We start from the raw sequence: 19,620 nt of genomic DNA, 5'->3' as shown, positions 1-19,620 counted from the left end.
GGGGGAACACAGGGGAGCTGGAGGGGACGTGAGGATCACAGGGGGCACATGGCCCGCACTTTTCCCCCCTGCACCACAATTTACCCCCAATCCCCTCTGGTTTTAGAATCCCGAATAATTTGGGTAGGAAAAGACACAACCGTTCCCCTGACACCCAAAACCAAAACACCCGTCGCTGATTTATCACGAATCCCTTTGGGCCTCGAGCGTTTTATTCCACCCGAGCGACCCCCGGATGAAACACCGGGACGCTCAAGTTCTCGTGTTTGTAGCAAATTCCCCGTTTTGCCCCATTTTTGTTTCTCAAACTGGGATGAACATCCCTGGCTCTTCTCAAATGCAAAATAACAGGTGTTTCGCTGCCCTCTGGGCTGAACTTCGCTGCTGCTTAATGGGGATAAACCTGGCATTTTTATTAGTGTGAATTTCCTTAATCGGGATCTTCCCTATGATCTTAATGGGGATCACAGTATCACAGTATGTTTGGGATTGGAAGGGACCTCAAAAGATCATCCAGTCCAATCCCCCTGCTGGAGCAGGAACACCTAAGTGAGGTCTCACAGGAACATGTCCAGGAGGGTTTTGAATGTCTCCAGAGAAGGAGACTCCACAACCCCCTTGGGCAGCCTGTTCCAGTGCTCTGTCACCCTTACTGAGAAGAAGTTTTTTCTCAAGTTTAAGTGGAACCTCTTGTGTTCCAGCTTGATCCCATCACCCCTTGTCCTATCATTGTTTGCCACCAAGAAGAGCCTGGCTCCATCCTCATGGCACTCACCCTTTATATATTTATAAACATTAATAAGTTCACCCCTCAGTCTCCTCTTCTCCAAACTAAAGAGACCCAGCTCCCTCAGCCTTTTTTCATAAGGGAGATGCTCCACTCCCTTAATCATCTTTGTTGCCCTACGCTGGACCCTCTCCAGCAGTTCCCTGTCCTTCTGGAACTGAGGGGCCCAGAACTGGACACAGTATTCCAGATGGGGTCTCACCAGGGTGGAGTAGAGGGGAAGGAGGACCTCTCTCGATCTACTAGCCACCCCCCTTGTAATACACCCCAGGATGCCATTGGCTTCCTGGCCACAAGGGGACAGTGCTGGCTCATGGTCATCCTGCTGTCCCCAGGACCCCCAGGTCCCTTTCCCCTACACTGCTCTCTAACATGTAATTTCCCAACCTATACTGGAACCTGGGGTTGTTCCTGCCCAGATGCAGGACTTCCCTTGTTAAATTTCATCAGGTTATTCCCTGCCCAACTCTCCAGCCTGTCCAGGTCCCGCTGGATGGCAGCACAGCCTTCTGGTGTGTCAGCCACACCTCCCAGCTTGGTGTCATCAGCAAACTTGCTGATAGTACACTCCATTCCCTCGTCTAAATCGTTAATTAATATATTGAATAATATTGGCCCCAGTACTGACCCCTGAGGCACTGCACTAGATACTGGCCTCCAACTAGACTCCACACTGTTGAATACCGCTCTCTGGCTTCTCTCCTTAAGCCAGTTCGCAACCCACCTCACTACTCTATTGTCTAAACCACACCTCCTCAACTTAGCTGTGAGGATGCTGTGGGAGACTGTGTCAAAGGCTTTACTGAAGTCAAGGTAGACCACATCCACCGCTCTGCCATCATCCATCCACCTTGTTACCTTCTCTTAAAAGGCTATGAGGTTGGTCAAGCACGACTTACCCTTGGTAAAGCCGTGCTGACTGCCCCTAATAACCCTCTTATCCTTGATATGCCTTGAGATGGCACCAAGGAGAAGCTGTTCCATTACTTCCCCAGGGACAGAGGTGAGGCTGACCGGTCTATAATTACCCGGGTCCTCCTTCTTGCCCTTCTTTAACGATTTGGACGAGGGAATTGAGTGACTGTCAGCAAGTTTGCTGATGACACTAAGCTGGGAGGAGTGGTGACATGCCAGAAGGCTGTGCTGCCATCCAGAGACCTGGACAGGCTGGAGAGTTGGGCAGGGAATAACCTGATGAAATTTAACAAGGGCAAGTGTAGAGTCCTGCATCTGGGCAGGAACAACCACAGGTTCCAGTATAGGTTGGGAAATTACATATTAGAGAGCAGTGTAGGGGAAAGGGACCTGGGGGTCTTGGTGGACAACAGGATGACCATGAGCCAGCACTGTGCCCTTGTGGCCACGAAGGCCAATGGCATTCTGGGGTGGTCAGTAGATCGAGAGTGGTTCTCCTTTCCCTCTACTCCGCCCTGGTGAGACCACATCTGGAATATTGTGTCCAGTTCTGGGCCCCTCAGTTCCAGAAGGACAGGGAACTGCTGGAGAAGGTCCAGCATAGGGCAATAAAGATGCTGGAGGGAGTGGAGCACCTCCCTTATGAAGAAAGGCTGAGGGAGCTGGGTCTCTTTAGTTTGGAGAAGAGGAGACTGAGGGGTGACCTTATTAATGTTTATAAATATATAAAGAGTGAGTGCCACAAGGACGGAGCCAGGCTCTTCTCGGTGTCAAACAATGGTAGGACAAGGGGTAATGGGATCAAGCTGGAACACAAGAGGTTCCTCTTAAATTTGAGAAGAAACTTCTTCTCAGTGAGGGTGACAGAGCACTGGAACAGGCTGCCCAAGGGGGTTGTGGAGTCTCCTTCTCTGCAGACATTCAAAACCCTCCTGGACATGTTCCTGTGTGACCTCACCTAGGTGTTCCTGCTCCAGCAGGGGGATTGGACTGGATGATCTTTTGAGGTCCCTTCCAATCCCTAACATTCTGTGATTCTGTGATTCTGTGACTATGGGCATTCCAGAAGCTTCTCTGCTCCCCCACAGTGGCTGTGGCTGCCCCTGAAGCCTCCAAGTGTCCCCCACACTGGCCGCAGGTGCCCAGCGGCTCCCTGGCACCTCAGCACTCCCTTCTCCTAACGGCCCTGGCCAGGGGCTCTGGGGCCAAACGAAAGAAGCTGTAGCAGAAAGAGGGAGATGTGGCCACTCCTTCCATGATGGAGGAGGGAGGGGGAGAGAGGGGAGTTTGATCCTGCCACAGAAGGGTCACCCTAACTTTTCCCTGGCTGAATGTTTATAATAAATGTACTGCATTTTTAGAAAAATAGTGCAGCTTTAGTTTCTACCAGGAGGGTGCGTTTTTGTGCCATTGACATTTCACACATATTATACCAATTTATTTCTTGCCTGTTCAGTTGCTTTCTACGCATGTCTTGTTCTGTTGATAGGGAACCATCCAGAATTTGTATTTAGTTTTGATATTGTTCGGTCAGCTGCTAATCCAAATTAACTAATCTTTAATTTTCCAGTGCTCTCCTGTTTCATCCTTTGGCAGGTGATGTTCTTGTCACCAGGTAGAACATCCTTCCCACATGTAATTTGGATGGTTTCTAGCTGATCCACGGTGCTTCATGTGTTCTAACGTCTGCCTTCTCCACCATGTGGTGATGGATCTGTCTCTGTGTTTGTGTGGCAGGCGTCACATCAGCAGCATTGTCCTAGCCAGGTCACTGCATCTCTTTCTGTTCTCCCTCTGCTGTCACCATGACTGTACCAGCGCTCTGATGTGCTTTCTGACCTCATGGACCCTCTGGTCCTGCCTCCCTCCTGCTGGTTAATCCTGTTGCTGCAAGAGAAGTGATGACCAGTCAGTGTCCCCTCTGTGGCACCTGGACCTTCCAGAGCTGGACGGCTGGTGGGAACTGTCACCATCAGCCAAGGCTCTGTGTGAAGTCTTCTCCTGGCACAGGAACAGCTCTGGCTGTGCCTGGTGAGCACCACGCTGCACCACGGAGAACAGCAACACTGGTAGAGTGGGTCTCTATGGGTCTCTATGGGGCTCTATGGGTCCCTATGGTCTCTATGGGTCCCTACGGGTCTCTATGGGTCCCTATGGGTCTCTATGGTCTCTATGGGGCTCTATGGGTCTCTGTGGGGCTCTATGGGTCTCTGTGGGGCTCTATGGGGCCTTATGGGTCCCTATGGTCTCTATGGGTCTCTGTGGGTCCCTGTGGGAAAGCTGACGGGGGGACCTGTCGACCCCAGCAGCCCTGGGCCCCACCAGGGCCCAGTTCAGCAGCCCTGGGCCCCAGCATGGCCCAGTTCAGCAGCCCTGGGCCCGAGGCTCAGCCCAGGGACAGCCCCACAACCAGGGTCAGAGCGGTTCCTGCTGCTGCCCCGAGGGTCATCAGCCCCAGGCAGCCCTGAGCCAGAGTGCAGGTGTCTGAGCTGGGCTGAGCTGGAAGGGGCTGCAAAACAGCTCATCGGAGGAGGCGATGGAAGAAGGTGCCGTGTGTGTGGCACCGGGGGTGAACCGACACCCTCAGTTTGGTATCTGGACCCGTGCTGGGCTTGCACATGGACTAAGCCCCAGCTCAGAGCACAAATTGCTGTTCCCAGCCCTGGGTGCCAAGCGCTGGTCCTGCTCTCTCCTCCCTGGTACGGCCCGAGCGCACGACTGCCCTGCCTGCTCCTGCCTTGGGGCTTGGGGAGCTCGGGTCAAAAGGAAAGACAGACTGGTGTGGTTACGGGATGTCTTAAGTGTCCTGGGATTGCTTTGCTCTGTAACGTTCCCACACTATTAACTCAATATGTGCCCAGAGAGGCAAATAAGTCCATGAACCCACTTTCCTATTAAGGTTTCCTTCTCACAAAAACCCACACTTCCATTTTCTCATCGGCAACAGACTGAAAGATGGAAGCTGAAGTAGCACGTGCCTCTTGTGAAAACAGGTAACAACAGATGGTTCCACTCAGTCGATCCTTAGTTGCTTCTTGCATAGGCAAACTGCCCATTAATTTAATCTCTGGTGTCCAGGCAGGGCCTTGCTGATGTTCCTGTGTCACAGCAAGAGTGTGCATGTCAGGCTTTCTGCAGATTTGTGACTGAGTTTTCCTGTTTCTTTTAATTAGGACAATCTTGCTGCAGACTCCTGAAGTCTCCCATAAGCTGGTGGGTTTAGAGAAGGACGGGGAGCTCCAGTGAGCTCAGGGAGGACCAGGCAGCATCACAGGCAAAGCAGACGGGAACTCGGCTGGGTGAACATTAATGGAATTTATTGACAGATGCAACTGCTGTGTCTCCCCCATCTTTGGGCGGATCACCGTGCACCCTGAACCGATACAGGCAGGTGTAGTCCGGGTGGCCCCAGTTGCTCAGCACTTGCAGCCTGATGTAATTCATGACCCCAGGGAGCTCGTTCTGCAACGACAAGAAGAAATGAGTCGCCTTTTCCTCTCTGGCACGTGAGCGCTGACAGAAGTGCCGCAGCAACGGCCTCAATCAGCAACTTCCTTCCTGCTGCCCCGCGGGTGCTTTGACCTGTTGTGGTCCAGATGTTCTTATCCTGCTCTACCCCATTGGGCCATGAGAACAGCAAAGGAAGAAGCAGCTACCAGATGCCTCAGCAAATACACTGGAAAGTTCTCGCCTGCTTTGAGGCACACGTTTCCACCGTCAGAAGACCCAGTGCTGGGGTCAGTATAATGTCTTGTTCCCTTCTCTAGAAAGCCACAGAAACAGAATGGCCTCCCTGTCACTACTCACTGCCAGCACCAACAGAATCCTCAGGAAGCCCAGTATTACTGGTCTTTAAATGGCAGAACAGCAGTCGTGCATCCTACAGGATGTGGCCGCTTGTGTGCACTTGGGGTCTAGACAGTCAAGCTGATTCCAGCTTCAACTGTGGCACTTCTAAGCACTAAGCACCCAAAATGAAAGAGAAGACCGGCATTCCAGACATCTCCCACCAGGAAGTTAAAGCAGAAGAAAGGCCAGTGTGGCACACACTCAAGGACAGGGCTGCCTGTAGCCCTTTGGCAGGGAAGCCTCTGCCCATCCAACTGCATTTCTCCTCCTCTCTTACAGTTCTCCTCCCTCTGTGTCCCCATACCTTCAGCTGGAAGGTCTGACTGGGATTCAGTGGCGCCAGGAAAGTGAACTGTCCCAGGAACATTCCCTGCTCCTCGTGTTCTTCCTTGAAGCCCTACAGAAAAACAGGGGTAGAAAAAACAAGAGCGTCTGGTGCATCATGGAAGACTGAACTTCAGCCGGTGAAGTACGGGGTTATTTCAGCTACATAGTCCAAGGACGATGACCACAAGGAAAAGACTTAAGCTGCAGCTGGGCAGCACGCTACACTTGTCTACTCAACAAGTCCAAGCTGGAAGTCCGAAAAGGAGCAGACACTCCCAGTGAGAGGGAGGTAACCTCAGGATCACAAATGCCACTGGGATTGGAAGCCAAGAAGGTTTAGGACCATGTACTGTTCAGCTCCTTTTCCTTGTGGCTCCTGGAGTAGCATCTTGCCTGAGCAGCTTTTTGTTCTTGAGTGGTACATTGAATAAAAGAGGAATAAAATGGGAAGGGAAAGACTCCAAGGACCCTGTTTCTTCTGAGAGTCAGGAGGAAGCTTCAGGCCACTGGAGTCTTTGACCCGTCTTCATTCCCTGCTTAGAAATGCTGTGCAACCCCCAGCCCCCAACTCCAGAGAAGTCACTTACGTAGACAGCAAAGTCCTTTGGAGCTCCGGAGATACTTTCTCCGTGGAACGCTGTCCCTGAGACATGGTCCATGGTGACTGCTCTTGGAATGACTGGCACAGAGAGCTTGATGAACACGTGACCCTGACTTCCTGGGAAGGGCCAGCAGTTTCCAGGAAAATTTTCTGGCTGAAAGGAGAAGAAGAAACTACATTGACGTGGAGAAGGTTGCCCTGGCTCTCATTCCTGCCATGCGCATCAGAGGATTAATAATCATTTGGCCAATCAGTTCTGCTCTGAACCACAGCCAGTGCCTTCAGTTGGACTCTGTGGGTACCGAACAGAGCAGCAGCTGTGAGAATTCACAAAACAATTCCGCAGAGAAGCCCTTCGATGGCTGGGAGCTGGGTGTGCTAGTTGTAGAATCTCAGTGGCCTCTCCCAGTCCAGAGCCCTCACCAAAAACAAGCCAGGGTTGGTGTGGCTCAAAAGCCCCTGCCCAGAGCAGGGGGCAGCTCTGGGCCCACCTGGATGAACCCTTCCTGTCAGGGGAAGCACTTGCTCCCTCTCATCCACTCCCACCTCCTTCCACTGGCACCAGCCAGCTCTTCAGATTGTGCAGGCAGCTCAGGAGCAGGGCCAGGACAGCTTGAGAGCCCAACATGGGACCCTCCAGCAGTGCAGACTCTCAGCACCTGCTGTTGCTCAGTAAGAACACATCCCAGAGCTCTGCAGGCTCCTCTGCCATTCTCCTCCCGTGCCGTGCTGACAGTTTGCACAGCGAGTGGGCAGACACAGACTGCAGGAGCAGCCTGGCCTGGCAGAAGCTCCCGCGTAGAACCTGGGGCACTTTGGGAGAGGAAATACTCAGCAGGGAGACACAGAAGGAGAGCAGGTCCATGTGAGAAGGAGGCAGGAGAAGAAGCTTTGAGGATCAAAGATACGGGGAAACGCAACTCTGAGCAGCAGGTGTGGTTCATTATCCCGACCTATGTTTTACTGCTTCTTGGTGCTCCTACCTCCAGAATAAGCTCAGGGGACCTCATGTAATCCATCAATGGCAGGGAATAGAAGAAGAGTTTGGCTTTGGCGTTCCGGAGGGATGGAGAAGTCCTGGAATGAATGACAGCAGCCCCTGGAAATTAAAACATGAGCAGAATCATCAGGCAGTGTCAGGAGGAATATTGCACTGTTGACTTGGAAAAGGTTTCTCAGTTATCATCTATGTCCCACAGTTGTTTCCCCTCTTTCGTACTGGCACGGCCTCTCTGGAACACACAGCAAGGTGTCACTAAAATGTCGTATGGGGCCGTGGAAAAAGACAAGAACGTGAACAAGGCTTTCTGACCTTCCCATGGGGTCTGGCCTGTTACACACTCTGTCAGTGGGTGCACTTTTAGGGCACAAATTGACTTCTTGTCCCTTCTCTCCCACCCCAGGGCAAGTTACAACACCCATCTTGTCAATCTGGACAGGAAGAGGTTTAGAACTGGTTTGTTTGTACAATGTCACGGCACCTGCTGATTTCAGGGCGTAATCTGGCATCGGGACCTGCATTTCTTCCAGCTTCTCCAAAGCTTGATTGATGATCTCGTGAACAGCCTGGGAAGGAACACAAAGGAGAGCGCCTGTTGGAAGGAGAAGGACCGGGGCAAGCAGCTCCCCTGCAAGGCCAGCCAAGGTGAACGGGGACAAGGCGCATCTCAGATGGAGGGAATGCCCACATTGCCTGGAAGCCTCCCAGGTTTGCTCTGCTCTGATTGTCGGGATCAGAAAGGGAGGGCTGCTCACTCCAGTGCTCTGAATGCTGGAGCTGCGGGAAGGGGCTGTTCCTGTGGAGAGACCCCAGGCCAGGAAGCACGGACAGATAAGCCTTCTGGGCATGAGATAGGCCTGGCTTAACTCTGCACTGCTGAGACCATTCTTTAATTCCAGTCCTCCCTTGAGGAGGACCCGAGATCTGGACGCAGAGGAAGGTCCAACTCAGACAGCTGTCGTTCCCATCACGCTCTCTCTCCCCCATAAGGAAGTGTGGAGCAACAGGAAAAGGAAGTGTGGCCATGACAGCACTTGTTCCAGCAGCACCAGCCTGTTGGCTGTGACAGGAATGGAGTAGGATACGTGTGGATGGAGGATAAAACCCCTGAGCAGATCCTTCTGCCTTGTGCCCTTACCCATCCGGTAACGCCTGGGAGCTTTGCCTGCTTCAGTCCTTCCTGCAGAGCCCGCTCAGCCACATCCTTAGTGCTCCAGCGCAGACGGTAAAGCCGTTCCTGGAGCTTACGGAGCTGGTCTGGCAGGGGCAGGGTTTCGCTCAGGTCTGCAGTGCTCCAGGGGGTTAAGGCACCAAGTCGTCCCATGTGGTAAACACCTGTGGAACACGCACCAGAGCTTAGAACCTGGTCTAAGGCTGGGCTATGCCTCGGGCTGCCCGCTCCCCTTTCAGTGTCTCTCCCAAGTGCCATAGTTATCTCTCCTCTTGTTGTCTTTGACAGTGGCCATCATGGCGTACGGGCTCCGCCATAGATGGGCGTTCCCTGCCCTGGACTGTGCTCCTTGTCCTGCAGAAGATTCTCAGCCCCTGGGGCAGGAGAGCTCAGCCACGGCCTCTCCCTGGCTGAAGAGAACTGGCTCAGCCCTCCTGGGGAAGGCAACTCAGCCCTTCCTCACCCACACCCGTCCCGCTGGAGCAGGGACTGGCACAGCTCTGTGGGGACTTTCTGCTCTTGGCTGAGCTCCTCTGCTCACAGCGGGGGAAGCGGAACAGGGCAGGATGGAGCCCCGAGTACCTTCTAAAGCACTGTCCTCAGGTTGGAGATCCGCAGAGACTCACCGAAAGAGAATAGACCGAGAAGCAGAACCAGGGTTGTTGCCTTGACAACCTTCATCTTCCTGCAGAGCAGATAAAGAAAAGGCCGGTGAAGCTGGTGTTTCCTGTGCAGATCAGCAGCAGACTGGAGAGCAGCAGCATGGACTCAGCCCTTGAGCCTGGCGTTCCTGCCGTGTGCATTGGCTTGGTCCTGCACCAGCTCCAGTCACTTCTGGAGGTGTCACCAGCTGCACCAGTGGGGGATTTGTCACGGCAAAGATTGTTTCCTTAGGGACAAAGGGCTCAAGATTGACTCTGGACCAAGAGCAGGAGTTGCAACAGGACTTGTGTCCACATTTCACATCTGTGGGGCTGGAGAGGGATTCTCTGGAAATGGAAGGACATAACAAATGCCTGTTTCTCCTGCCCAGCACCCGATGGACACTTGTGCTGCTCCTGTTCTCCACCCTCTCAAGAGAAGGTTCAGCCTGTGCCCCTACAGTCCAACAGTTGCCAGGGGGGTGTGTGTCTCCCCTCTCGCAGCGTTTCTTTAGCAGCCGAGAGACTGAAAGGCAGCTGCTGCCTTCCAGCAGCTCCAGACCCAGCTCTCAGGCTGCCCTCGTGTTCCTCTCCTGCCCACCATCCACCCACCCCAGCTGACGAGGTGGAAAACACACCTGGGGAAGGGAGCAGAAAATACTCCCAACATACCCGTTCAGACGTTCAGCCGTCTCTGGGTGTCCCTTGGTACCTGCTGAGGTGCAGGTAACAAGCATCTCACTCGCTCAGCAGTGAGCCAGAAACTCTGCGATCTCGGTTCCCTCAAGATCGAGAGTGACCGAGGCGCAGGGCGACCCCTGGTCTTATACCCTGCTGTGCCGACCTCAGCGCTGATGCTGCTTTGTGACACAACGGCAGTGGCTGATGTCACAGTGGACGAGGCTGCACCTCGTTTGGAGGCAAAGTCCAACCTGGCAGGAATGGGTCTCGCAGTCCTGTCTGCAAGGGAAGGAATCCTTCACCACGGAACAACGGGAAAGGTACAGGAACACGTTACTCTCAGATAACAGACTCTGTCACCACTCTTCCTCTTGCTGACCAAAGTTCAGACGGTGTTGGAAAGCAACAACAAAAAAGCAAGATGTGCTCCTCAGGGAGCACATTATATCAGCCGTTCAACAGTAAGTCCAACTCCCGTCTGAACCTCAGAATAAGAAATGCTGGCTTAAATTTCCAGGAGAAGGAAGGGCTGTGAAATGGCAAGACCAGGAAACGTTAATGAAAGCACGGCCATTCAAGTCCACAGCCCTGATCACAGATCACCTGCCCTGGTATCTAAGGCAGTGATGTTCTCAGCTGATCCGCAGCCACTGACGTCCAAAAAACAGCACAAAGTCTCATGTTTTTTAGTGCCAAACGTGTAGTTTGGAACTGAAACAGGGAAGAAAACCACCTACAGTCAGTCTGGTTTCATTGGAGGCCATCAGGACAAGTTGAGTTCACATTCAGCAGGAGTCACAGCAGGTCCCACCCGTCCCTGCAGACCCCAACAGCGCTCCTGTGCAGGGTCCCGAGGAGCAGTAAGCACAGAACAAGAAACCTCCCTTCCAAAGAAGCCCCCAGCTGGCTCTTGAACCAAGCTGCACAGAGCAGCAGCTGAGAACAACCTCTGCCAACAACCTTTTAAAATTCTCACTAAAATTTCCCTAATCCCCGTCAAAATTTTTACAATTTCACGCCAAAATTTCTAAAATTCCAGTTGAAATTTGTAAAATTAATGTTGAAATTTTTCAAATTCCCTTCAAAATTTTTCAATTCCCGTCTAAATTGTTCATATTCCCATTGAAATTTTTCAAATTCCTATCAAAATTTTTCAAATCCTGTTGAAACTTTTAAAATTCTCACTAAAATTTTTCAATTCCCATCCAAATTGTTCAAATTCCCTTTGAAATTTTAAATTCTCAACAAAAATATTAAAATCCTGTTGAAACTTTTAAAATTCTCACTAAAATTTTCCTAATCCCCGTCAAAATTTTTACAATTTCATGTCAAAATTTCTAAAATTCCAGTTGAAATTCTTAAAATTAATGTTCCAATTTTTAAAATTCCCATCAAAATTTTTAAAATTCCAGTCAAAATTCTTCAAATTTTTGTCAAAATTTTTACAATTTCACGTCAAAATATCTAAAATTCCAGTTGAAATTTTTAAAATTAATGTTGAAATATTTAAAGTTTCCTTCAAAATTTTTAAAATCCCAACAAAATTTTTCAAATTCCCGTCAAAATTTTTACAATTTCACATCAAAATTTCTAAAATTCCAGTTGCAATTCTTAAAATTAATGTTGAAATTTTTAAAGCTTCCTTCCTTCCAAGGCCCTGGAAGAGGCTGAGGCATTTTCTTGGAGTTGCATCCGGCAAAAGTTAAGTTTCAATAAGACGAGAATGAAACCATCCTGACATGAAGCACAGCGCTGGCCATTCCCGACTTCCATCACCAAAAGCAAAAGGCAGACCAGCTGCTTCTTTAAGGCAGCATAGACAAAATAAAGACGCTTAGAACCACAGCAACTCTTCTGTGCAAAACCTGATCATTTGATTGCTATGGAGAAATTCAGCCTCCCTGGAAAAGAAGTTGGAATTTTGGGAAATGACTTACCCAAGGCCTTCTTGGAGGAACGTTACGTTTGAATCCCATTTGACTATCCAAACCAGCCTTTAAAGCTTGGTGTAGGAAAGAATCAAACAGATTGATGTCTCCGGGAGCTCGGCGGTGCGATCAGACCAACTCTCTGGGCACTACCCAGCGAGACACATAAACCTTCCCGCACGGACACAGCTCCCGAGCACGACTCCAGCCCTCCCTCATTGCTCCCTTGCATTTTTCAGCATGGCTTTTGCTGTTAATGTAGCAAGAACTCCTCCTGTTGGCAAATTACTGTTGGTAATACATAATACATAATACATAATACATAACACATAACACATAATACATAATACATAATACAGATTAAAGTGAAGTACACATTGCTGAGTCAACACCTTGAACTGGGCACCTGCTGAATTGGAACTGGGAGGCTTAGAGGAGTCAACGCAGCTGTGATTTAGGGCCCAGCAAGCCCCGTGTGTCAAAAGTGTTCCAAATCGTGCCGAGGAAACAGATGCTTCCCACAAAACGATGTGGGTATCTCTAGATGTACATCACTACCTTTCTGGCCACGGCCCCAACTGAACTGTTGCGGCACAGCCCCGCAGCACCAGAACATGTCGCCTGTCACCTCCCGCCTGAGGAGCGCAGGTTGGACAGCTGTGGCAAGTTACTTGCTTTGTTCCATGTCAGTTTTACTCCTTTGGCTTTTCGGGAAGTGAGGCTGTTTCACGTCCACTCCATCATGATGTTCCAATTTCCCTGAAAGTGCTGGCGTCACCTTATCCCAGAGAAGGACCGCGCTGTGAGCAGGAGGAATACACCAGTCCAAGCCAGGAAAAGAAGGGCTCTGCTCCGGGGACGTGGCGGTGCTGTGCTTTGTCCCGAGCCCCCGGCCGATCGCAATACAACTCTGCCCTTCCCAGGCAGAAATTCCCTGCAGGGCAACTGGGCAGCTGGAGGCTGGGGAGAGAGATGCTGCTGCTGCCCGGTGCTGCCCCAGCCATTGCAATCAGCTCTGGTTCTGTGCAGTGCACGGGGGTGCTGGGGAAGAGGAGGATGCTGCGAAGGCTGCAGCCCGGGGCATGCAGCAGCCACAGACAGCCATGGCTGGTTTGCAATGCGCCACACAGGGATCAGCAGCTGCTGCGGCTCTTGGCTGACTGGGTTTATACCTGAGCCCCCCTCCATTTCTGGGCCCCAGAAACCCAGGGCAGAGTAACTCGTATCTGAGACGAAGCTCTGAGCAGGTGGATTTCTTGTCAAGACCAGCACTGTTTGCGGCGCTTCTCCCCAGTGTCTCAGGCCTGAACGTGCTCTTGTGACGCTGGCAGCCTTGTGCATCAGAGCCTTGTGCAGAGATGGGTCATGGCTCAGATTTCCAGCAAGGGAGCGAGCAGCCGGCTCTTCCTGACTTGGAAGACCCTCGGTGGAGGAGAGGGACCACATGTGGGTTTGGAGGGTCTCACCTGTATCAGCTCATGCAGGTGCTCCGAAACACCCCTGCAATGGGCAGGTTCCTTGTGAGACGAAGGGGATGCCGTACAGTGCAGGTCAACCAGGCCAAGTCGGCAATAGATCTCAAATGTTCCAAGTCCTGGACTGGAACTGGAGACAGGTGGGTGGGAAGGGAGCTTGAGGGGGATCCAGCCAGACTGCCGGCTTGCGGCAGCACCAGCCCAGGGCTTCCGGCAACCAAGGCCGGGACACCCCGAGGACAGAGATTTCCTGCAGCCTTCTTTGTCCCGAGATGGAGCAGGAACAGAGGAGCACAGGGGGAAAACTTGTCTTTTTTTTTTTTTTTTGGCTTTATTGATTTTGAAAACAATCCAAGGCTGAGCAGAGGCTGGCAGCACCATGTCCTCAGGGCAGGTGAACGCCGCGGTCACGGCTCTACTCCTCTTGCTGTCCCGCGGTGCAGCTGCAGCGGAAAGCCCTGCGCAGAGCCCGGAGTGCCCTCCTGAACCGGGAAGGCCGTCGCCGTGGAGCCGGGCCCTGCGCTGGGCAGGCGATGTCTGCGCTGGTCTCTCCCCCATGCTCTGCAGACATTGGAGAAACCGTGTTCTCTTCTTCCTCCTTTGCAGCTGGGACGAGAGTGGCTGTGCTGGCCTGTCCCTCATCCTCTCCTGCCAAATGAGCCTCAATGGCTTCAAGTCCTGCAGGTGCTGGTACTGCCATTGGAACATCCGTGCATTGGGCCAGGTCCTGCTGTTCCAGCGGTTGCTGGCCAGGTCCCTGGATCTCAGCCTCAGCCCTGCGCACGGCCTCACTGATGATGTACTCCACAATGTCTGACAGGTCCACATCGTCCTCTGTGGGGCTGTGCTGGGCAGGTGCCGGGCGCTCTGCCTCTGCTGCCGCCTCCGTGTCTGTGCAGCTGGGCAAGCCAGACCCCTCCTGGGGACCTGCAGGGGCGTCCTGCAGGTGCTCCTGGACCGAGGGGTTGATCCAGGTGCTCTGGATGGTGTCTCCGCCTTGGCACCCCTCTTTGCTGTTCTCATCTTGCAAGTCCATGTGCTGGGCCAGGTCCTGCTGTTCCTCCGGTTCCTGGCCAGCTGCCATGATCTGAGCCACAGCCCTGCGCACGGCCTCACTGACGATGCGCTGGGCTGTGTCCCACAGAGCCGCGTCGTCGGCTGTGGGGCCCTGTGGGGCAGGTGCCGGGCACTCTGCCTCTGCTGCTGCCTCGCTGTTGGTGCTGCGAGGCCAGCCAGACCCCTCCTGGGGACCTTTATGGTGGTCCTGCAAGCGCTCCTGGACCGAGGGGGTGACCCAGGTGCTCTGGAGGGTGTGCTGGCCCAGGCTGTGGCCGATCTGCGGGCAGGAGGAGGAGCAGGACACCTCCTTGTCAGTTGGCATCTTGGGTCTCCTCTATCAATGAGCCGCAACGGGCACCCAGGGGAGATGCTGCCTCGTGAGAAGCTGCTGCTCCTGAGAAGCTGCTGCTCCTGAGAAGCTGCTCTCCTGGGAGTGAGCACCCCAGGGCTCTCGCTCCTTAAATACCCCCACGGTCAGGGCGGGGCCCCCCGTGTCACAATGGCCTCTGGTGATGTCGACCCCGTGTCACAATGGCCTCTGGTTATGACGTCACAGAGCCCGGGCGGTCGTCATGGAGACACCCACCTCAGGGCCCGGCTGGGACTGGCTGTGCACGGCTGGGGCAGCCCCTGCTTGAAGGAGGAGGGAGCAGAGAATGGCGAGGGAAGCTGTCCCCAGCACACAGGACCCCGTCCCCCAGAGCTTTGCTCAGATGCTGCTGCCTGCTCCACTACACCTGCAAGAATCCACATTCAGAGGTTGTTTGCAGGACAAACCAAGGGCCACTCGACAGCCTCACCATGCTGATTCTTTGTTTTTGTCGTGGTTTGATCATGGGGAGACAATCAAAACTGTGGGAGAAGGTTTCCCTTCACCCTTTTTCCCCCTTCCCCCTTCAGGCCACAGTAGTCTACAGTTAATCTCCACTCATCGCTAGACTTACGCACTGGCCAAATCGAGCTATTGAAAGGTGAGCGAGTCTTACTGATCACACCCTGGCTTTCCAGTTGACGAATCAATTTCTGAATAGGAATCCAAGGGTCCCGGTTGGTGCGATACTGTTGACGATGCACCGTTGTGGTAGCAACTGGCACCTGCTGATCATCAACCATCAGCAGTCCTACAACAGAAGGGTCATCTGAAAGACCAGGCAAATCAGACAGCTGTTCAATTCTCTCAGTGTCCACAGATGCTGTACCAAATGCCCACCTATACCCTTTTGGGTCCTTAAAATACCCTCTCTTAAGGTAGTCTATGCCAAGGATGCACGGAGCATCTGGGCCAGTCACAATGGGATGCTTTTGCCAGGTTTTTCCAGTTAGGCTCATTTCAGCCTCTACAACAGTCAGCTCTTGGGATCCCCCAAGTCACTCCAAAAATACTGATGAGTTGTGTCCCCTTACAGCCTGAAGGAATTACTGTGCACTGAGCAGCAGTGTCCACCAAAGCCTTGTACTCCTGGGGGTGTGTTGTACCAGGCCATCCTATCTGTACCGTCCAGTAAACTCTGTTATCCCTTTCCTCCGCCTGGCTGGAGGCAGGGCACCTCTAATCTCGGTCTTCCACGGTCACTCGCTGTGAATTAGAGGTTCCTTCACGAGCACCAGAATCTCTTTTGTAAACCAGGCAGCCCTTTTCCTAGAAGCCTGCCCTGTTAACTCATGCACTCGTTCTTGAAGTTCCCCAGCAGGTTTACTGTGCCACTTACTCATATCTTCTCCCTGCTCACGTAGGAAGGACCACAGCAAACCTCTGATGGTGCCCTGCCTGTGTTCTCTCTCTGGAGATTGGGAACGCCTTCTCTCTCTCTCTGGGGACTGGAAACGCTTTCTCTCTCTCTCTGGGTATTGGAAATGCTTTCTCCTAATAGCTGAAGCATTGGTTCGTACAAATCGAGAGCCATGTGTGTGTTCCCTGAGTGCTTTCATTTCTCTCAACAGCTTTTCAAAACAGTCAACAGTCGTTTCACTCAGTTTCTCCACCCTAGAGACATAAGCCCCTAGGGGATCAGAAAGGTTTTCCTCAAATTCCCGGAGCCACTCAGTCATGTCATTAACACTTTGTCTACCGCCAGTTGACACGAACGTTCCTGCCAATATCTTAGCATATGGAGCTGGTGCACTCTGTGAGAATCTGCGCCACACAGACCATGTACACTCAACTCTATCTGGATTCACCCCCTCATGGCTATCTGGCCCAAAATAGATAATCTCTCGCACAGCTAACTCTCTCAGGAACTGGATACCTCGCTCCATAGCATTCCATTTCCTTGATGTGCATTGACGGTCATCCTTGTTACGAAATCTTGTTTTCATGGCTGTCAAGAGTCGGGTCCAGAGGGCCGTGGGGTTGGGCTCACTGGCAATTGCCCCATCAAGGGTGGAATCCCTTGACAGAGATCCCAACTGCTTGGCTTCTCCGCCCTCCAGTTCTCTTGTGTCAGCCCCGTTATCCCAGCATCGGAGCATCCAGGTTAACACATTCTCACCATCTTTACGTCTATAGTCTTTTCGCAACTCTCTCAGCTCACTTGGAGAAAAAGACTGGGTAACGGTCACTTCCTCCCCTGATGATGCCCCTGGGGATGAATGCAGCCCCTCGCTATCATCTGCAGCCCGATTACTCTTCTTAGTCGCTTCTTACAACCAGCTACTGATGCCAATATGGGCTTAAGATTATCGCTGGGCTTGTTTTTGCTACAACAGGAACAATGCCCCTTTGCAGCAGAGGATCTGCCCATGGGCATGTCTTTACTCTTCTGCAGTTAATGAAGTGCTTCCAACACGGCACCACCTTGCATTACCCCAGGTGCTTGAATTAGGGATAATTACCATGTCTGAGCTGTCAGGCAGCCATTTGCCAGCCCACAGAACCTGGTGCCTGAGCCCAGAGGCTATGCCTATGCTTTCACACCTATGCTTTCCATAGCAGGTGCCCTGGGGTTTAGCTGAGACCTGCTCCCCCGCCTGTTTTCCTACCTGGACATCTAGGAGGTGAGAGAGGCCACATGCCAAACACATGGAGCCGGCACCAAAATGTTGAGATTCTTTAATGGAATAGACGTAGGCTGGCAGGTTCCTGCACCCATGGCAGCACTTTCGCAGAGCAATTCATTACCATCACGTACTAGAGGATTGTTTTTCATAGTTTCTTTTAGTAACTTTAAAGGCAAAGAGAAGAAGTTCCTTTGTATGTGAATAACCTCCTCAGTAATTTCATGCCACCGCCATTCCCAGGTGGTTTCAGCCATGCCCAGTGCGTGACCACCAAGAGCAGGGACAGCGCCCTGGGCCTCCTGGGCACAAGGACAGCCTCGGGGCCAGCAGCACCCCGAAGTCCTTCCTCCACAGAGTGCTGGGTGCATGGGCAGTGGGTGGGGTGGGACACTGGGGGCCCATGTCACCTCCGTGTCACAATGCGACCACGGGGCAATGCTGATGTCACAATGCCCCGGGGCAGTATAAAAGGGAGCAGCGTCCCGCATCTGCTGCCAGAGCTGGCCTGGAGGCAGCCTGAAGACATCGGAGAGGAAGTCCTTGAGGAGCCGGTGGAATCCCTTGACAGGGGCTGAAGGAGGAAGAGATGGACGAGGCAGCTGGAGTTTCTCCACTGCAAGGCCATCTCCCAGCAGGGCAACCTTCCAGGTTCATCTGATGGATGATCATCCTTTTCAGCTGGATAGCAGTAGCAAAATGAAGGGAATGCCTTCTTGAGGAGCACTGCAGAGCTCACCGTCCTGACGGAGTGGGGAGCTAGGGTCAGCAGCTGTAGGAAGTGGAATACAGAGTGGTTTGAAGGGCATGCGGTGCTCTCCCGGCCACCAGAAGGTAGATGCGTGGTTGGCATAAGGTGATGGAGCGAATGGGTAAGCTGGGCAAGGTTCCAAGTGTTTGTCAGGGATTTCCCCAGCATGCACTGGTAGTGAAAGGAGGGGGAAGGAAAAGAGGGAGAGAGAAGAAGAGGGAGAGGGAGAGAGAGAGGGAAGAGGTGAAGCAAGAGGAGAAGAGAGAGAAGAGAGGAAGAGAGAAGAGAGGAAGAGAGAAGAGAGGAAGAGGGGAAGAGAGAAGAGAGGAAGAGGAGGAAGATGAAGAGGAGGAGGAAGAGGAAGAGGAGGAGGAAGAGGAGGAGGAGGAGGAGGAAGAGGAAGAGGAAGAGGAACATCCTTTTCAGCTGAATAGCAGCAGCAAAATGAAGGGAATGCCTTCTTGAGGAGCACTGCAGAGCTCACCGTCCTGATGGAGTGGGGAGCTAGGGTCAGCAGCTGTAGGAAGTGGAATGCAGAGTGGTTTAAGGGGGCACGGTGCTCTCCCAGCCACCAGAAAGTACATGTGTCCTTTGCACAAGGTGATGGAGCGAATGGCTAATCTGGGCAAGGTTACAAGTGTTTGTCAGCAATTTCCTCAGCATGTACTGGTAGTGAAAGGAGGGAGAAGGAAAAGAAGGAGAGAGAAGAGGGAGAGGGAAGAGGTGAAGAAAGGAGGAGAGGAGAGGAGAGGAGAGGAGAGGAGAGGAGAGAGGAGAGAGGAGAGAGGAGAGAGGGAGGAGATCATCATCCTATCATTCTATCCTTCTATTATTCTGTGGTCTTCTGGGAGGCGTGACCAGCCTGTGGGCCGAGGAGCCAGGTCTTGCTCAAATGCTCAGGGAACAGCCGATCGCCAGTGTTGGGGTCAGGAAGGAATTTTCCCCCGGGGCAGACTGGCCCTGGTCCCCGGGGTTTTTTTGCCTTCCTCTGCAGCATTGAGCATGACCACCTGTCAGAGCTCCTCTGGGCCCTTTTGGCTCGGTTCATGCCCACTGCTCTTGCCCTCCAAGGCACCACTCGTGCTCTGGCTTTCTCGGGTTCTTTCTCCCAGGGCAAGTTTGCAGCAGGAGCCAGCTCTCCTCCTTCTCCTTCTTCTATTAACATTTGTAATTTTAAGAAAATAAATATAAATATTAAAAAATAATTTTAAAAATGGTTTCCATTTGTATCCTTTGTGTATGTGTCCCTGAGACTGTTTTTGGATCTAAAACCTCTCTGGCATTTCAGTCGAACAGTCACATCTTTATTGGACTCCTTGTGAGCGTACAGAATAGAGCAGCACAGCACAGCACAGCATGGTTGTGCTCAGTAGCTGTGCCTGGAGCACGATAAGCTCTGGGCCAGGCCTGAGGACTCCATCCAGGAGAGCCGCTCTCTGCA

General features: G+C 52.5%; 1 protein-coding gene across 1 annotated transcript; it reads right to left on the bottom strand.

Annotated features, from left to right (window-relative positions):
- Window positions 1-4,766: 4,766 nt before the first annotated feature.
- LOC135576513 (SUN domain-containing protein 3-like) lies at window positions 4,767-16,147 on the bottom strand. The gene is made up of 8 exons (XM_065042695.1): window positions 16,144-16,147; window positions 15,421-15,573; window positions 8,618-8,814; window positions 7,961-8,045; window positions 7,463-7,578; window positions 6,466-6,633; window positions 5,856-5,948; window positions 4,767-5,164 (listed from the first exon to the last, which is right to left on the bottom strand). Exons 1-8 carry the CDS (start codon window positions 16,145-16,147, stop codon window positions 5,009-5,011), a joined length of 972 nt encoding a protein of 323 aa, XP_064898767.1. The 3' UTR covers window positions 4,767-5,008.
- Between the last annotated feature and the right edge of the window lie 3,473 nt (window positions 16,148-19,620).

This window comes from Columba livia, chromosome 28 (assembly GCF_036013475.1).
Source record: "Columba livia isolate bColLiv1 breed racing homer chromosome 28, bColLiv1.pat.W.v2, whole genome shotgun sequence".
Lineage (NCBI taxonomy): Eukaryota > Metazoa > Chordata > Aves > Columbiformes > Columbidae > Columba > Columba livia.
This window is presented reverse-complemented; position numbering and strand designations above follow the sequence as displayed.

Excerpts from the sequence above, each read along its gene's own strand:
- LOC135576513 (XM_065042695.1), bottom strand. Across the intron at positions 8,815-15,420 it reads GGAAAGCCAGGGTGTGATCA|GTGTTTACCACATGGGACGA; the intron begins GTAAGACTCGCT and ends CGTGTTCCACAG. Across the intron at positions 5,949-6,465 it reads CAAAGGACTTTGCTGTCTAC|GGCTTCAAGGAAGAACACGA; the intron begins GTAAGTGACTTC and ends GTTTTTCTGTAG.